Source organism: Zootoca vivipara, chromosome 12, assembly GCF_965207765.1.
Source record: "Zootoca vivipara chromosome 12, rZooViv2.hap1.1, whole genome shotgun sequence".
Classification (NCBI taxonomy): domain Eukaryota; kingdom Metazoa; phylum Chordata; class Lepidosauria; order Squamata; family Lacertidae; genus Zootoca; species Zootoca vivipara.
Window position 1 is genome coordinate 10,133,860 of NC_142595.1, and position 19,162 is coordinate 10,153,021.

The 19,162-nt window shown below is 48.3% G+C and overlaps 1 protein-coding gene across 2 annotated transcripts in view; it reads right to left on the reverse strand.

The window, feature by feature from the left end:
• Positions 1 to 961: 961 nt before the first annotated feature.
• VAT1 (vesicle amine transport 1) overlaps positions 962 to 19,162 on the reverse strand; it is a 39,243-nt gene continuing 21,042 nt past the window's right edge. Inside the window, exons 2-7 of one of the 2 annotated variants that reach the window (XM_088656395.1) lie at positions 16,513 to 16,720; positions 15,130 to 15,300; positions 14,173 to 14,262; positions 10,938 to 11,179; positions 6,737 to 6,874; positions 5,917 to 6,145 (exon numbers count right to left, since the gene is read on the reverse strand). In XM_088656395.1, coding sequence (XP_088512521.1) covers positions 6,770 to 6,874; positions 10,938 to 11,179; positions 14,173 to 14,262; positions 15,130 to 15,300; positions 16,513 to 16,720 — 816 coding nt within the window. In that variant the 3' untranslated portion in view covers positions 5,917 to 6,145; positions 6,737 to 6,769. Of the gene's footprint in view, positions 6,875 to 10,937; positions 11,180 to 14,172; positions 14,263 to 15,129; positions 15,301 to 16,512; positions 16,721 to 19,162 lie in introns of both variants that reach the window. The other variant, XM_035134316.3, reaches the window with a different exon arrangement.

The following is a 19,162-nucleotide window of genomic DNA, read 5'->3' on the forward strand; positions in this document are numbered from 1 at the left end:
TCTCCATGATGACCAGGTTGCCTAGTCTGCTGTACACTGCAAAGTTTGCTTATCTTTAAATGCAGCTGTAACTGTAATGGACCCTGTGTTGTACCGATAGACCAAATATATACCTTAGAACAGCACTTCCCAAATGTTTTTCCACGTACCACTCGAAAAATAGCTGATGGCCGACAACTGGTTTTTCTGCCTGTTATAGCAATAGTAACACACTGTGCTGGGTGCTGTATGAATTTGATTGCATTTCCGGTTTTATGTGTTATCGCATTGCAAGTGCATTCCGTAGAATTCAAATTGTAATACAATATGCAAAGAATAGAAGCAATAAGATTAAAAATAAAAACCGATATGAATATGTAACACAGACATATTGTGGGCCGTATGAACGAAGTTCTCTGCCTTAGAAAGTTGCAAGACGAAAGCTGAACTCCAGAATCTATTCCAGGCTTCCTCAAACCCTGCCCTCCAGATGTTTTGAGACTACAGTTCCCATCATCCCTGACCCCTGGTCCTGCTAGCTAGGGATCATGGGAGTTGTAGGCCAAAAACATCTGGAGGGCTGAGTTTGAGGAAGCCTGATATTCTGAATGCAAGGACACAGCACCTAGTAATTGTGAATTTATAATAAAGAGAAGTTTTATTTTTCTCCTGCCTGCCCAGAATTTTATAACCCTTCCTTTGGATTGTCTTTTTTTCTGAACCCAAAATGTGCCAAGTCTCTCTTCACATGTAGAATACCATTAAATTATTTTTTTCTCCCCAGTTGGCAGATGTGGTAAGTTACAGCCATGTGAATATCGGTACTCCTGTACCTCTGCCCTCCAGCTGTGCATCTTCTAGATACTTTCTGAAAGTTCCCAGGAGACACAAATAACAAAGGATTCTCATCCTTGGCTGCAAAGCTCAGAGCCAACAAACCCCAAATTGCTTTTGAATGAACGGAAGAGCCACAGAACAACTCTTGTCTTTCTTTTTCGTTATGCTTTTAATGAACACCCAAAAAACACATAAGGCATATGGTAACATTAGGCAGACTAGCATTTCATGTCTGAAATCTGTGTAAACAGCATTGGCACATTTGCGTGGTTGACGCACGCGCACACACACACACACACATGCGCAAGCAGAAAAGAGCGAGCTTCTTTCAAAACACCATACGAGAGACTTTTAAAGAAGCATCTTTAACCATAAGGAAACACACAAGCTGCTCATCACAAACCATCAAAAGAGGAACGAATGGGACATTGTGCTGCAGCCTGCAGTGATATGGGCCCTGGCTGCTAACTGCCCTTCGCTCAGCAGAAGTGCCTCAGGCCTTAAGGGTACCTGTCAACGTTAGTGGTGGCTCCACAGGTGATTTGAGCTGCATCAGGCACACCTGGCGACCTTAACGCCTGGAGGCTCCTCACTTGTCACTCAAGACGACACCACACAAAAACACAAACATGCAAATAAAATGTCTCGACACAGGCAGGGCCTTCCTTGCATCTTCCTCCCCTCCCTCGGCCACCTCGACTCTAGTTTTCCCTTCCACCATCTCTCATGCAATGTTCCCCGTTAACGTTTTTGCGAGCCGAGCTCAACCCAGTCCAAAACTTTAGAACATTTTGGGAAGGGAGAGCGGCACAGATGCAGCTCTTCAAATTCTGAAGGACGTTTATGCCAAGTCTGGTGTGTCCTGCCAATCTGCCTGAGGATCAATGCTCTTTATCGTAGAGTTGAAAAACCGAGTGCTTTTAACCCACCCCCAGCTCACTCCACATAGAGTTGGAAGAGACCACAAGGGCCATCCAGTCCAACCCCCTGCCAAGCAGGAAATGAATAGGAATAGGGATGTTGTAAAAATGTGAATTAGGCGACTGTGATCATAGCTGTCAAGTTTTCCCTTTTCTCGCGAGGAAGCCTATTCAGCATAAGGGAATTTCCCTTTAAAAAAGGGAGAACTTGACAGCTATGACTCTGATTTTGATATTTTGCAAGGAGGCCACCGTAGTGAGGACTTTCTGGATAAAATCCGTGCTCAGTTGAGTTTTACCTCCGGCATCAACGCAGGTGCTAGGTTTGGCACATTATTTGTTTTGTTTTTAAATCACTCTGAGGCAACTTTGCACCTCACATTTATGTTGTGTGAATGGTTCCTTACATGGTGGGAACCGGCACTGTCCATGCCACACCAAAATGTGTCGAACTGTAGCTCACATGGGGGCCAGTAGCTTAGGAAGGCAGTGATGCAGTAAAACTCTCATAGTCTCATTGCATTCAGTAATAGCGTGGGTGTGGTGTTGTGCTTAAAGTCCTTTGAGCTGGAGGGGAGAGAGAGGGTGAAAAGGCACACTTGCAGTTGAATTGTTCAGACTTTTGGCCCACCATTATAGCCCACCATATCCTAAACAGCAGCCTTCACCTGCCTCGTTTTAGCTCAAAACGCCATTTCATCTTATCTTGAAACAGTGCAACAGAAATCCGTACAGAAAACAAGAGCATTCTTATTGTGACAAGTTTTGCCCTTTGGAGTCAAGAAAACTCAGGTGACAGCTTAGCTTTCCCCCCCACCCCCACTTTGGTCCTTGAAGTTAAGTACATGCAGTTTTAACAATTTTTTTTTAAGAGGGCCAAACAAAAAAACAGTTTGTCTTCAACACACACTCAACACTCGTACTCTCACACAGTTAAGTCACAAAATAAGGGGGCGTTGCTATAAAATTCAAGGTTACAGTGTTAATCAGCAAGGCAACAAAGAGCAAAGTTATAGTGCTTTTTAAGATTGAATGTCTCCTGTATTATTATTTTTAGAAAAACCTTAGGTATTGAGCACTAAGACAAGTGTGTTAAATGTCTAGCACAAAGGATATATTTTACTGTTCAGGAGGTAAACTTTCAGGTTTGGTGGGGGGAGCTGCAAAAACAAAACAAAAAACAAACAAACCAGGAAGGGAATAGGACCATCACTTGCTGTTGCTACGGGTTAATGTCTTCTGGTTTTTCTAAAAAAAATTGCACATGGGACAAATGCCTTTTCACCTCTCTTCCCAAGAGCACTGGGATAACCTTTAAAAAAAAAAGCTACAGAGCCTAATTCTGGCTCCTTGTAGCTTCCTAGAGCACATTAATATTCAGAAGTGGTGCTTTGGAAGATTTAAGGCTGCAACCCTACATATATTTTACCTGGGGAGAAAGTCTAATTGAGCACAATAGGTCTTACTTTTGAGCAGGCGTGTGTAAGATTGCACAGCAGAAAGACTTTCTCGGCAAATCTCTGAAAATGTCCAACGGCTCCCAGCATTTGGGATCTTGGGAAAGCTCAGCTCAAGTTCTCAGAGAGCACCGCGGGGTTTATGCACTTGTGCAGAGGCGCACTGAAGTGTGCAGGCCTCATCGCTGCTTGTGTAAAATACAAGCCATAAATAATCGTGTGTTCACACGAGTTCCCGGCGAAAGGGAGGAGCAATGTTCTAAACAACTCAGATTTTTGGCAAAGGCTTCTGGAGTTAGATAGACCTTACTCAATGTCTGAACAAGGCACTGGTGACGGGGTGGGGTGGAGGAACAACGCAGCATAGAAGTTCTTACCAAGGCAAGGCTGGTCCCTTGCAGTATTAAACAGGATGAGGTTACAAGAGTTTTAGAATGCCATCCGGAATAAGGCACCAGGCAGCAGCAAGGAGGAAGGCAAGATAGAAGGGAGGAAGTAAATATATATTTAAAAACACGGATTAGTGATTTTTTTGCACCATTTCCCCTCTCTCTGTGTGAGATGGAAGCTCCTTGTGTTTGGGGAGTGTTTTCTCTTTTGTTCACTTAGCACACGGCAGAGTTGGGAGTCCCGCCTGCAAATGTTGCAATCCTGTGCAAACTTACCTTGGAGTAAGTCCCACTGAACTCAATGGGGCTTACTGCTGGGTGAACACACAAGTGATCTGGACTTGCAGGAGAAGAAAGGACTATGTTGGGAGGTTCACAGCTTCAGCAAGTCACCAGGCTCTGCTCTGTTCTTCAGTATAGCCGCTCTCCACAGCCCATCTTGGCCTGGGTTGCATTTGACTGTGAGACGGCGGCTAGCCAGCTGGCCTTGCCTTACGAACGTACGTTAAGCTGGCTTGTGCCAAGTCAGAATTTGGAGCGCCAGTGGCCAGGAGTTCACAGCCAGGAGTCTTTCCCGACATCTTTCAACAACAGCCGGCAAGGACTGAACTTGCGGCCACCTGCATGCAGATCATGTGCTCCACTTTTGGCCCCTCCAAAACTTAGGGCCCTGTAAGAATTAATCTGACATTTGCAATACCCTTCGCTAAGCATGGCATGGTAGGACAAAGGATGCTCGACCCATGCTAAATGGCCTTCAATCCAAGTTGCTTGAGAAGATGGGACACCGCCCCGCCCCCCCAAAAAAATTCCAGCACTTTACGTGGAGGGAATGACAATATTACATCCTGGGACAAAAAGAAAAGATGCACAGCAAGGAAAAAGAAAATAGTTTGCAGAATCTGCTCTTTGCAACCTTTGCTTAGAATAATTCTCCTGATCTTTGGTTGTTAAGATCAAGTTACCTTCCGTGCTGATGGCGTAAGAAACCTCCTTGCCTAGCTCACTCACAGAAATTGCTAATGGACCTGTTTGTTGTGTGTGTGGGTAGCTAAAGGGAAAGCATTTGAAAAACGTCAAATACTTGGATGGAGTGGGAAAGGCTTTTTGGGCACGCATGCTGAAGGTGTAAAGTTTCCATGCCTCCTGCAACAGGGCCTAAAAGGCAGGGGAGGAGAACTCACATCCCTCTGGATGTTGCTGGGACTCCCATCAGCGCTGGCGACTGGCCGTGCCGGCTGGGACTGACGGGAGCTCTAGCGGCCCTCAGGTTTCTCTATCCCTTCCTACCATAAGGTAAGGAGGAAACACTCCTGTAGGCAATTCCTGGCACCTAAGGGCCTGCGGGACTACAGCCCTGAAACAAATGATGGGGGCACCAAGGGTTCGCTGTGAGCCAAAACACAGCCCACGGTTGCCTTCCACTCTCACTACGGGGCTGGGGAAAGGGGGGAAAAGGGAAACATAGAGAAATGCCCAGGTTTCACTGCTGCGATTCCCTGTGCTCTTGATCGTTTCTTTACGCCAGGCAAAGGCAGAACGGTACCCTCGGAGGTCTGTTGCCTTCGCCAGGTATGAACATCAAGGAAGGGGACTGGGGACTCTGTCGAGCTACAGAGAGATGCTTTGTGGCCCGAGGACGTAAAAAGGTGGAGAGGTTTGCTGAAATGGAAGAGAGGGGGGCGGAAAGAAGGCTAGGAGGTTTCAAAGAAGAGATTAGAGCCCGCAGAAGTGGTCGACGAGCCAGGATATAAGCACAACACAGGGACCCACACAGCTTAAGGCAGCACAGTGACTCATTTTCCAAACAGACCACTAACCAAAAGTGAAAGGACCGGAAGCAGAAAGTCTCTGCTCGTTGCAGGCAACTGCTAAATTTCACTCTCTGTTCTCCCACAGCCTGACAGGAAATGCAGATGTAAAGGGAATATTTAGCCAGTGTGTAATTCTGCTAGGCGCGTTCTGGAAGGCAACCGGCCTGAAGGTGCTCTTGCTCTCAAAGAAAAACGACGACCAAGAGTTGCAGCAGAGAAGGGTTTCAGTGTCCTTCCTCCAGCCAGATTGTGTATAGATTGTTTCCCCCATTCATTCATTCAAACATCCAACCACCAAGTCATGTGACATTTACATGACCAGGACAGCTGATTCTGCAAGCGATAGCACAATTTTTGAGATTGCCGACAAGTCAGCTGATTGCAGGCGAGTCAGCAGTTAGGCCCTGTTGTGTATCTGTCTACACAACCCAACTAAAGTGTGTGGGGGGGAGAAACCCCAAGGTGTCTCTCAAAAGAAACCTAGGTGCTTTCTGTTGCCTCCTTCACATAATCATTGCAATTGCCAGGGCAGGTTTTTTTTATTTTATTTTAAAAAATGGTTTAGAAATGCTAAGATATGGACAGGATCAAGGCATCAAGATAACGCAGAGGCACAATTCTCTCCCTTCTCCTCCATTCTTCTTGTCACAGCAGAGCTGAAAAAGTCGGATGCGTCCTGCTTATTAAAATGTGCCCATCGGAAGCGGCAGGTTTGAAAGCCCCGTTTCCATGGAGACTTTCGATGGCTGCTGTAATAATAATGCGAGTTTTACGTGCTCTAAAGTTATTAGTCACCAGATGCGGGGGGGGGGGAACTGGGTGGGAAGAGAAGAGGGCTCAGGAGGTGAATTTGGCATGGGTTTTGTGGAGTTGTGGGTAGGTTACAAATAAAGGTAAAGGAAGGATCCAGAAATCAAGAGGAAATTTCAGTGGATGTCTACTTCACTCAGGCACCTGCATGTTCACATTGTGCCTTGTTATTCCTTTAATGAAGTGTTGATGCCAGAAGAGCAAAGATGCAGGATCAATACCTCTCTGTGGTTACCTTTCTATTTATTTACTTTTTAAAGGAGGCCGGCCAATGCTTTAGAGATGGTGCAAACCTTTGCGCGAAGCGTTCTGTGGAACCCAGAAGCTTGCATCGCCTCTAGAGGCCACCAACCGACAACAATAAATGTGTGTCTTTTCGGTCCTTACACCACTTATTCCATGAACAGCAGTGAGAGATCTATATGCCCATTCCTACTTCCATCAAAGGGTCAGACATGGGGAGGGGGGCAGGGTTTTAAAAAAATTAAAAATTAAAAATAACACAACTCAAAATACAACAACATGAGGACCTGAGGTCAGACATTCCACCCACGCCTTTCACTTCAGTTCTCCGCTTCTTTGCTTTCGTCCTTCGGTGGTGCTTCGGGAATCAGCACAACTTTCCCAACGTTTTTCTTCTCTTGCATCTGCTTCATGGCATCTACCACCTGCAGGGGGAGAAGGATGAGGGGCTTCATTTTCTTCCTTAAGGGTCTTTCAGCTGGCACTAGTCATGCCCCCCCCCCAATACACACACATCAATCCTCTTAGGCGGCAAAGACAATTATTGTGGGATCTCTTGGAACTGGTCCCCTTGGAATCGGGTCAAAAATCCATCTGCAGTGTTGGTCAGCCAGATACAACACCCAAAAGGAGATTGGCCCTCCCCAGGCTCTGAGAAACAGAAGTACCCTCCCACTGATTTTCAGCCTTGGATTGACGGACGCTTCATGAATTTGTGCAGTCCTTGAATGCTATTCAGGTAGCTGCAGCTTTTGCAACATCCACTGCCAACAGACTAAGCCAGTTCACAATTCAATCTGTGAGCCTTTCCTTTTTACCATGGCAGAGTTACTGCTAATAAAAAGGTAAAGGACCCCTGGACGGTTAAGTCCAGTCAAAGGTGACTATGGGGTTGTGGCCAGCATGACTAAACTGCTTCTGGCGCAACGGGACACCGTGACGGAAACCAGAGCACACGGAAACGCCGTTTACCTTCCCACTGCAGCGGTACCTATTTATCTACTTGCACTGGCGTGCTTTGGAACTGCTAGGTTGTCAAGAGCTGGGACAGAGCAACAGGAGCTCACCCCGTCGTGGGGATTCGAACTGCTGACCTTCCGATCGGCAAGTCCAAGATGCTCAGTGGTTTAGACCACAGCACCACCCGCGTCCCTTACCAACTGCTAATGAACCATCCTAACAGCAGAAAAGAATGTTGCATTCAGCAGCTATCAGATCTCTCCCCGTCCTCCTATACTCTTCTGATTCTGCAATTCATTAACCCTTTTTAGAAAATGATTTCAAGGAACAGGTTTTTTTTACAGCTCAGATGCAGCAAAGGAGGTTTGTTTGTTTTTTTCCTTTTCACCCCACACGTTCTCAGCTTAATTAAAAGTAGCTGGAATCCACTTGTTACTGTGTCCATCAGAATACACAGGCAGGAGGCAAGGGAAGGAAATAATCTCAGGAGAATTCTCTCCCCCCCCCCCAATCCTTGCCTCCTTTCTGGTTTGCCTGCCTCTCTTTCTTTCCCCACCCCCCAATAAGAGATTCCCAAGCAGGGATCATAAGCGACCTGGCCAAAGGTGAAAGCACACTGCAGCAACAGCTCCAAAACATTGCTCACTTCCCAAGCCAGTTTTCAGTGTCAGGTCTTGGAACATGTTTGGGCCGGTTCCCACCGTGCCGATCGCGCGCCTGTGCGGGCCGGCGGGCGGGGGAGTGCGCGCCCGTGCGCATGCGCACGGGCGCTTACTGGCGCGGCGGCGCGCTTCCAGGGTGGAAAAAGCGCCGAAAATCCGTTGTGCACATGCGTATGGGCCTCCCCCGACCTGGAAGTGCACCAGAAATGACCTCTTCCGGGTCGGGAGAGGCCCATACGCATGCGCACAAAGGATTTTCGGCGCTTTTTCTCCGACCCGGAAGAGCGCTGCCGCGCTGCGCGCCGTAAGTGCAGGCGGCGGCAGGCGGCAGGGGTCGTCGCGGGCCGGATCGGCAGGCCAATTGGGCCGCATCCGGCCCCCGGGCCGTAGTTTGGGGGGCCTGATGTAAGGCAACAAGGGCAGGAGATCTCAGCGCCCGGGAGGAGCCTCTTTTAAAAGGCTTGGCCCTGCAAGAGGCAAATGCCACGACTGGGAAGACTGGTTGTCGCAGAGAGTCAAAGACTGTTGGGTCTCTCCAGCTCAGTGCTGCCTACATCTGAACTAGGGGTTCTCTTGCAGGCCTGCCTGGAGATGCAAAGTATTGAACCGGGGACCTTTTGCGGAAGGAAAAAAACCACACAATGCACTTACTCACTAAAGCCCAACACTAGATTTGCTGGGGTTGGGTTTGTGCCGTTCGTTCTCTCTCTTAATGAGCAGCAAATACACATGTGATCCAATGACTCAACTATTTCTTCACTCGCTCCCCACAGCACCCCCGCCACATGACTAAATGTAAAGTCAGGCAGTGAAAGGCTTTGTGTGAAATCACCCTGCTCTCCACACGAGGGCTGAGCAATAACTGGTTATCAGTATTGCAACGTATCGCCAGCTGGACATCGCGATATATGGATATATATGACAATATCTGAAATAAGGAAGGAATTATACATAGGCAAGCAGGACAATGTCCTGACGACTACTGGTCTAAAATGGTTAAATGACAACATTATCAATTGACACACACTCAGTTTCATCAGCAGGCAAGCCAAAATGCATCCCAACAGGACTTTTGGTTTTGGACTTGGCTACCAAATGGTGGTATTCAGGGGGCGCCAAAGTACGGCGATGAGTCATAGTCTACAAATAATCTGGGACTGCCAGCAGGCCTGCTAGGAGGCAGAAGCGGCAGCAGCAAAATCAACAGCAGGGGAGGGACAGAAGCAGAGGCAGCCTGGCAGCAGGGGCACAATAATCAGCAGCTTGTGAAGCATTGCCACGGCAGTGGGTGGCAGTGGCAGAAGCGGCGGCAGCCTTGCAAGGCCTTGCCATGCCGGTGGCAGTAGTGGCGGCCTGTGAGGCAGGCCACCACACCTTCTGCCACCGCCTCCCACTCATAGCTGCCAAGTTCGGGCCTGAGAAATAAGGGACTGGACCGGAAGTAGCAGACCGGAAGTAGCGCTGCCGCCATTTTGGAACTGGGCGGAGCATGCTCAGAAGCTACTTTTGATGCTGCTCTGCTCTGTTCCAAAATGGCCGCCGCAGCAGAAGTCACGCTGCAGCCATTTTGGAACTGGGCAAAGCAGCATCAAAAGTCGCTTCTGAGCATGCTCCGCCCAGTTCCAAAATGGCCGCCGCGCCAGAATAAACCGGGGGGAAACAAAAAAATCAGTTTTTTCGGCTGGGGACAGCTGGAAAAATGGGGGTTTCCCGGGGAATACGGGAGACTTGGCCAGCTATGCTCCCACTACCGCCAGGAGGACTTGCAGTCCGCTGCCACTTCTGCTGCCAAATCCTTTCACCACTGAAAGGCCTCTCAGGCAAGTGCCGTTACTGCTGCCACTTCCCATCGCAGTCCGCTGCCGCCACTTCCTACCACTGCTGCGAGTCCTCACAGGCCGCCGCTGCTACTGCCGCCACTCTCTATCACTGACGCAAGGCCTTGCAGGCCATCACTGCTAGTGCCGCTGCCGCGAGGCCTTGCAGTCTGCCACCGCTACTGCCGCCATCTCCCGTCACCGCCGTGAAGCCTCGCAGGCCACCACCTGTGTCTGCCTGAAGCTATCTTCTCCCCCCGCTCTCTCCATGCCTCTCCTGGTTCTAGGAGACCAGGGTGGAGGGGAGCGGTCCGCAAGCAGCAGACTCTTCCCAGTCTGCTTCATCTCTGCCTCTTGGCCTCCCTCCTCTCCTGCTTCAGCCTCCACTTCTGATTTTGGACTTCTCTCTGCCACAGATTCTCCCAGCTCACTAAACAGTAAGATACAATTCCCATCATTCCTGGAGGGAACCAGTGTGTGTTTAAATGCTGTATGGTGCGGACGGGACCCTAGTCTACGCCACCTCCTGAAGAACGCTAAAACGCTCCCCCCTTGACTTTCTCATCTCCAGGCTGCACCCCCCCCCCTGCTGTTTCAGCTCTTTCCTCACAGGGCTCGGTTTCCAGCTTCCTCACCATTGTGGTCACCCTCCTCTGGAAACACAACACAGTTTAGCAACGTCTTTTTGTTATATGTGACACACCCAGATCCACAACGCAACCTGAACAGAGCAGAACCATTGTTGCCTTTGTGATCTGGAGACTGTGCTCCTCTTAAGATTGTGTTAGCCTTTTTAGCTGCTGCATCTTTCTGCTGGCTCCTGTTCAGCTTGTGCTCACACCTAAAGCCCCCTAAATCTCTTTGCATGTGTACAAACCAGCTCCGCCCCCCTCCCCGCTGCACCCTATAGGCCTGCCTTTGATTTCCTGTGCCTAAATGGAGGGCCTCCCCTTTATCTCCAGTGAACCGCCAAAGCCCTGAAATCGCACCTAGAAACCGATTAAGCATTAAGCACGAGAAGAGCCCGTTGCGCTGCCGCCCACACTCACCTGATCAAAGGGCCAAACGGAGTCCACCTTGGGCTTGATTTTGCCTTGGTTGTAGAGGGCAAGCAGCTTGTTCACCACGCTGCTCAAGAGCTCCACCTCCTCGTCTAGGTAACCCAGGTGGTAGCCGCAGACAGACTTGTTGAGATGCAGGAGCTGCAAGGCATTGATGCTGAACTGGTTCCACCAGGTCTTAGCCATGGCCATCAGGTTCTTCCTCTGCCCTGTTAGCAAGTTGGCTACACCTGCCAAGCAGAAAGGCCTATCATTTAGCATCCGCCTGGCTGGAAGCTTTCCATGGTTCATTTTGAAAATCTTAAACCCCTGCACATTTTACATAAACTATACCATTCAGTATTCCATTATCACATCCATCAAAACTTATTTACACTGCTGAATTTATCTTAATGCCGCCAATGTTTTCAAGTGTACACAATTCCCCCCCCCATACATTCAATAAATGTTTTCCAATCTTCTCTAAACGTATGTTCTTCTTGTTCTCTTATTCTGTATGTTAGGTCTGAAAGCTGCGCATATTCTGTCAGCCTCAGTTGCCATTCTTCTTTAGCTGGGACTTTGCTTGTTTTCCATTTTTGAGCTAACGAAACACAGGAAGAACTTCCTGACAGTAAGAGCTGTTCGGTAGTGGAATTTGCTACCAAGGAGTGTGGTGGAGTCTCCTTCTTTGGAGGTCTTTAAGCAGAGGCTTGACAGGCATATGTCAAGAATGCTTTGATGGTGTTTCCTGCTCGGCAGGGGGTTGGACTGGATGGCCCTTGTGGTCTCTTCCAACTCTACGATTCTATTCGATTCTAGGCCACAGTAGTAGCATACAGCAGCCAGGATGTCTTGGAAGGTTAACTTTATTTTCCTACACAAGCAACCTCAATCAAATCTAGCTGAGCAATTAGCCTCTCCCAGACCATGACTTTAAGAACAGCAGAAGCAGCTGGGAAGGGAGGAGAGGAGACTAGGGATTTTTTTAAAAAACGATTTTTTAAGTTGTGTGTCTTTGTTTCTCAATTTGTTCCTTTTACATGGTTTTGTGTGTATTGTGGTATTTTATGCATTGTGGCTTGCAGTTACCTTCATTGCTCATCGTTTAGTAATTACCATTGTAATTGTTCCAAGTGAATTTCTGCCTAATTATAAATTGCTGGTGTTTCGAGAGTTAATTTCGTTGTGCGCTGTTACACAAGAGTTGCTTAGGGGCAACTGACAAAGTGCTCTGCATGTGCTCAAAGCCACTGTCTCACGCTGGATCATTAGGCAGAGGCTGAAATCTTCAACTAAGAAAACTAAACCCGTGCTTGGAAGAGCATGTGAATGTAAATCCTTTGCATATTATTCTTCCTTAGCTCTATGTCCTGCTAGTAAAGGCTTTGGAATATTTCAACAAGTGCTTGGGCATTGCCTTAATGTCAAGAAAAGCATCAGTATTGTACATGATTTGGCTTCCTAGGTGCAATTTAGCTACTCTGCCCAAAGTGGAGGCAGACAATCTCTGCAGCACCCAGGTCCCCAGCCCCACACATATTTTTGTAAATCAAGAAAATCTTTAATAATAATAATAAAACTAGCAACCAAAAAAAAAAATAGACCAAGGACCTATACTCCCCACCCCCGAACAATGAGTCCCTGAGCTATACCAGTACCTCCCCTCTTTTACAACTGAGCTTCAGTTTATCGCCCTTATCTAGTTTGTTACTGATAGCCAATTCAAGGCTTCCTGTGCCTCACTAGAATTAGATGTCGAGGAGTGATGGAGCGAGATGACCTGGAGTTTTGAAGGGGGCCATCATCACTACCTGCCGACACTCCGGAACCTCAGGTGATCTCACTCGGTGGTTTCATGTGGTTGAAAAGCAGCACAAGGCCACAAGGCACAAATGCCAGGAGAAAGGGTAACAGTAGGCTTCCAGTAACACTTGCTGGATGCGGCCATCCAGGAAGATAGAGCTCCTGGAACTCTTTGGCCCTGAACCACAGAAGGATAACATGGCCAATGATGGCCAAAGCCACTGAGAGACTTAGCAGCATCACCTCTGAGGGCCTTATGGCATTTCCCTCACTGCGAGAAGTGAAGTTACGGGGAACCAGGCAGAGGGCCTCCTCGGTAGTGGCCCCCGCCCTGTGGAACGCCCTCCCATCAGAGGTCAAGGAAATAAATGACTACAGTCGAACCCTGGAAGTCGAATGGAATCCATTCTGGAAGTCCGTTCGAATTCCAAAATGTTCAAAACCAAATCACGGCTTCTGATTATCAGAAGCCGCAGAAGCCCCGCCGGACGTTCGGGTTCCAAAAAGAACGTTCGCAAACCGGAACAATCACTTCCAGGTTTGCGGAGTTCGGGAACCAAAACGTCCAAGTTCCAGGGCGTCCGACAACCAAGGTACAACTGCATTTGGCTTTTAGAAAACATCTGAAGGCAGCCCTGTTCTTGGAAGTCGTATTGTGTTTTTAATATTCTGTTGGAAGCTGCCCAGAGTGGCTGGGGCAACCCAGTCAGTTGGCAGCATATAAATAACAACATCATCATCATCATTTATTAAACTCCACCCTCCTTCTCCCATTGTAGGCCATCTATGTCAAAACCAGGGTCAAAATTGGGCAGAAACAAATTTAGGTTTTGTAATGCATTCACAATCATAAACTAGTATTTGGGGTCTTTACATTGCAGAAGGGGGGAAAGACTGGAAATGACAGTGACCTTTTTCGGAACACCATGTTGGCGTCTGCAACGGCCTGCAAGTTTCAACTCTTAAACTTCTAGATGGCCACCCTGGGGTTGCAAGATTCTGATCTCCGCTGCCAGTTCGACTGTGTAAAGGCTTTGTCTGCAAGCACAGAATTACAGTGTGCTCACTGCCGGAAGCAGGGGGAGAGAAGTATTCAACATCTTTGGCGTTTGACTCCCACATGCCACAAAGCTTCTGTTACAGCTGCAGGGTTGACTCAGATAAAGGGGAATGTGCTTCAGAGGATCTTTTGGAGATAGAAAGATGGGAGCTTTTGGTCTGACCCCGTTTCCATTTCCCGGGCTCCAGTGGCTAAGCCTTGGGGGCATTGCAAACTGGCTCCAGCACAGAGCTGAGCTCCACATTTAAAGTGCAGCATTCTGCACATGCGCAGAGGCATTTTCTTATTCGAAGATTTGAGTTTGTGCTTTGGGATTTAAAAAGATTCCAGGGCTGGGTGGAGCCTCCATTCAGTTCCCAACAAGTTTTCTTTACTCACCGTAGGTGACTAGTTTTCCCATTGGCTTCAGGAGATTAAAGCCTTTTGTGGTATCTGAACCCCCCAGAGGGTCTAAGACGACATCTACACCTAACAAGACAGAGAGAGAAAGTTGCCATTACAAAAGATTTAGAAGGACCTTCCAGTATTCAGGAACAAATGCCCAGCTCCATGTCTGAAATATCTGTTTCTGGACAGTTGTAAACCTATTTCACTTAGGGGAACATTCCAAAAAATGCAGAAGGGAAAGCCCTGTTTTTTTAAAAAATATTAAAAAGGCTATACAGTGGAACCTCGGTTTATGAACACCTCGGTTTACGAATTTTCGGTTTACGAACGCTGCGGACCCATCTGGAACGAATTAATTCACTTTCCATTACTTTCAATGGGAAAGTTCGCTTCAGTTTATGAACGCTTCAGTTTATGAACAGACTTCCGGAACCAATTGTGTTCATAAACTGAGGTACCACTGTAATGTGATGTGTTCCCTTGGCCAAATTTAAACAGCACTCTAGCCTAATGAAAGGAAAGAGTGCTTTTATCTCCAGAACTCTTGTTTATTCCAGCAGGTATATTAATCCCCTTACAACTTTGTGGAGCTTTGCAACAGGTTAGCACAATTCTGCTGAAAGTCACGTCGCAAGCAGAAACCCAGAGATGGAGATAATGATAATTATTGTTATTTTATTGTTATTATTATTTCTTAAATTTGTTGGTCGCTTTACCTTGCCCAGGGTAACCCGAAAGCAACGTTCAACCCATCCAGCAGGCAGACAATAATAAACCCCACGTAGGTACATTGAAACCAGGAGGAAGAGAATTTTTTTAAAAAAAACATCCTATACACTTCTAAAACACCACAGACAGTTAAGGGCAAAATGCCTAGTTATATGAAGGAACGCTTTTGCCTGCTGCACGCTTTTGCCAGAGCTCTCTCCCTCTGCTCTTGTCACTGACCTTTGGGGGAGATTTTCCGGACTTCTGCCACATAATCAGCTGCCCGGTAGTCAATGGGATAGGTGACCCCATTCTCCTTGATGGTTTCATGTTTGGAGGCAGAAGCTGTGCCGAAAACGGTGACGTTCTCCACAGTTTTGCAGAGCTGGACGGCTGCAGTCCCCACGCCACCTGGAAGGAGGAGACAGGGGCAAGTGAATTGCCTGCATTGTGGCGCCACTGGCAGCCCGAGGAGACCGGGTCCTCGTTCAACTCCATCCCAACGTGAAAAATATTGTCCCCACTCACTGCCAAATTCAGTAGACAGTAGCTGCTCCATTGGCCCATACAGAAGACGCGGATAGGCTTATGAAGAGCCAAGGAGAAGTGTATCAGCGTTCATCGCCTCCTGAGCCTATACTTGCCTAAGTTAAGATCCATCGGAGATATTCTCTCCAGTAATATCAAATAATAATAAAAAAGCCTCAAGGGAAGATGTATGCCAGGAACCGGGTCCTCACAGGGCCCCCGCCCCTGAAATTTGGATCGAAAGAAGCATATTCTACAGATACTTCATTTTGAAAAAGCCTCAAGAGAATATATAAGCCAGGAACCTGGCACCCACAGCCCCCCCCCCGAAATTAGGATCAAAAGAAGCATATTTTAGCCAATAGAATAAGTTGCGGGGTTGCAGTTGTGGTGCTCGCAACCATTTCTCCAGTTTGCAAGCATTTCCACAGGCCCCCAAAGATTGGTGGCGTCTGATCTGTGCTACCGAATTAAGCTCGCAATTAAACACTTGGGCAATGACTAGGCGGTCCCGTTCTACTGCGCAATGGCTGCGCTCACGTCAACAACATACGTGAGCAGAACACTGGTGTGCATAGCCTGTTTTCACTCCTTCTATGGTGCTACCAGGTCAAGAAGTCCGATCGGTGCAATGTCTGAACCTGGAATTGTGGTTTCTTTATCCCTAATGAGCTAGGATTTCTACAGCAGCTAAGCCTTTGTTGTGATCCCAGCTTGTTAGGGAGAAACAAACCATGATCCCAGCTTTGACCAAACTGCCTTGTGACATATGGGGAAAGGGTGGGCGGTAAGAAGAGAACCTTGCGCACTATCTTGAGGAGAAGGAAGGATACAAGTGTAATAAATACATTCGTAGTGCAGGAAGAGAAGCAGGAAGTCAAGGACTGCTCTGCGAGTTCCTCTTCCATTGATCTATAGCAGGCACCCCCAAACTGTGGACCTCCAGATGTTTTGGCCTACAACTCCCATGTTCCCTAGCTAAGAGGGCCAGTGGTCAGGGATGATGGGAGCTGTAGTCCAAAACATCTGGAGGGCCGAAGTTTGGGAGTGCCTGATCTATAGCTTCCTACTGCAAAGGGGGAAATCCTTGGTTACCTGCTGCCATGTGGACCAGGACGCTCTGGTTGGGTCGCAGGTTGCCGAAGTCAAAGAGGACCATATAGGCGGTGATGTAGTTGACCAAAAAGGCAGCCGCTTCCTCGAAACTCATCCCTTCTGGCATGGGGAATGTCTGGTTGGCTGGGACCGTCACAATTTCCTGCCAGAGCCCCGACCTGGCCATCGCCATCACCTTGTCACCTACCTGGTACAGGAGAGAGAGAAGAGGATAATCAGGGCTGCTGGACTCAAGCCCAAATGGAAGAGGAGCATCACAGGCTAGTCATGGGATGGGGAATCTGCATCTCTCTGCACTTAACCCTGACTATTGTCCATCCTGGCTGTGGTGGAGAACCTTTTACAGTCCAGAGGGCCTCCCTTTCAATCTCCCAGAGGTGCGTGCTGGTGGTGGGCAAAACTGGGCGGAGCAATGGGTGTGGCTTCCCTTTGCATGGTACAAGTCAGAGGTTTCCAGCACACGCCCCACACCTCTCTCTCCTTACCTTCAAAGTCCCGGACTGCAGAATCCGGGACCGGCAGCCATGTGACACCGGAAGTTGCGTCGACATAACTTCCGGTGTCGCTTTGCCCTTCTCTGGGCACCAAAAATGGCTGCCGCCGGCTTCGAAAGTCGCTTGTACGCATGTCAGGAAGTGCATCGACGCAACTTCCGGTGTCGCTCCACCCAACTATGGGCACCAAAAATGGCCACCGCCAACACCGGAAGTCGCGTCTATGCACTTCCGGACATGTGTAGATGCGACTTTTGAAGCCGGCGGCGGCCATTTTTTGTGCCCTTAGAAGGGCAAATCAGAAAGGAAAAAAATGGCCGCCGGCAGGAGAAAATAACGGAGACAAACGGGAGACGAAGTGATACGGGGGACCACCGGGAAAAGGTAAGTAAAAACGGGGGTTTCCCGGGGAAAACGGGGTACTTGGCAGCTATGCTCTCTCTCTGCTTCACCCAGGCAAGCAAGAGGCATCATCACAACACAAGGACACAAAGCCTGGCCAGGCAAACACATCTGCAGAGGGTGGTGTAGCTCAGAAAGTCTCAAAGGCCAGACAGAGAGACCCGGAAGGGGCACACGCTGCCCCTGGGCCCCACCGCTGACCTAAAAAAAGTCTGAAAGCCAAGAAGGTAGCACAGGGCTCCCCCCCCCTCTGAAAACCCCTCCACCCAACTGGGCAGTCACAGTTGAAAAATACACAATCCAGGAAGAGCTTTTTTCCAGCCCGTTCTCATTGGTTGCCCTTGGCAGGCTTGCAAAGAACTGACCACAAGCTCAAGCCTGGAGGGAGGAAGTGTGGCTTGCATGGCAGTTGGCGGGCGGAAAGGACCCCACATCTCCTTGTTTACTGCCTGGCGGAGTTGACTTTTGGGGAAGTGGCCATTGCCCTTTTTAACTCTGCACTACCCAAGGGTGTTGAGAGTTGATTTGCAACTAGCCTTTATTGGCATAAGTTAAAACAGTAAAAGCATACAAAGCCATCCAAATACATTGATAATCCAAAACATACAAATACTGTATACAGTACAAAAGACTAGTTAACCACCATTGAATAAACCAGGCAACTTTACATTTAGCTTTCAATATCCTGGCTAAATACCCTGAAACTATATTGGTCGTTTCGGGAGTACCATCCCTCAACATATATTGGATTCCAGACTCTTTGCAAATCGTTGTTTTGATATTTAAGGGGGTCACTAGGAGATATCTGTGATGGGGGTCGAGAAGAGGGCAATCCAAAATTATGTGATGTATCGTACAAACCTCAGTTCCCGTATGCCTCTGTTACATAGCTGCCAAGTTTTCCCTTTTCTCGCGAGGAAGCCTATTCAGCATAAGGGAAAATCCCTTAAAAAAAGGGATAACTTGGCAGCTATGCTCTGTTATTGTACCTTTCGGCTCCCGAACACTGAAAACCCAGAAGTAAATGCTCCAGGTTTTGAACGTTTTTCGGAAGCCAAACATCCGACGTGGCTTCCTCTTGAGTGCAGGAAGCTCCTGCAACCAATCAGAAGCCTCGCCTCGGTTGTCGAACGTTTTGGAAGTTGAACAGTCTTCTGGAACGGATTACATTTGACAACCAAGGTTTGACTATACAGTGGTACCTCGGTTTAAGAGCAGTCCGGTTTAAGAACGATTCGGTTTACAAACTCCGCAAAACCGGAAATAGCGTCCCGGTTTGCAAACTTTACTTCAGTCTAAGAATGGAATCCGAACAGTGGAAGGGTACCGGCGGCCGGAGGCCTCATTAGCAAAAGTGCACCTTGGTTTAAGAACAGTTTTGGTTAAGAACGGACTTCTGGAATGGATAAAGTTTGTAAACCGAGGTATCTGGCGTTTTCTTATTACAGGAACAGAATCTGCTCTGGAAGGGGAATTTTTTGAAACCTTCCAAACAGTGGCATCGCAATGGGGGGCAGAGGGGACAGTGCGCTCCTGGTGCCACGTCTCTGGGGGTGACAAGGCGGCGCCCCACTGCGGCGGCGCAAGCAGACATCACGCTGCCGCAGCTGCAGCCACATGTGGAGGATCCTCCGTTAGCAGCCGCGAGCAGAGGATCCCGGCACCGTCCGTATGGCGCTGGAGCGGCAGTGGTGCCGGCAAACACTATGTAGTGTGTATGTGTGGCGTCACTA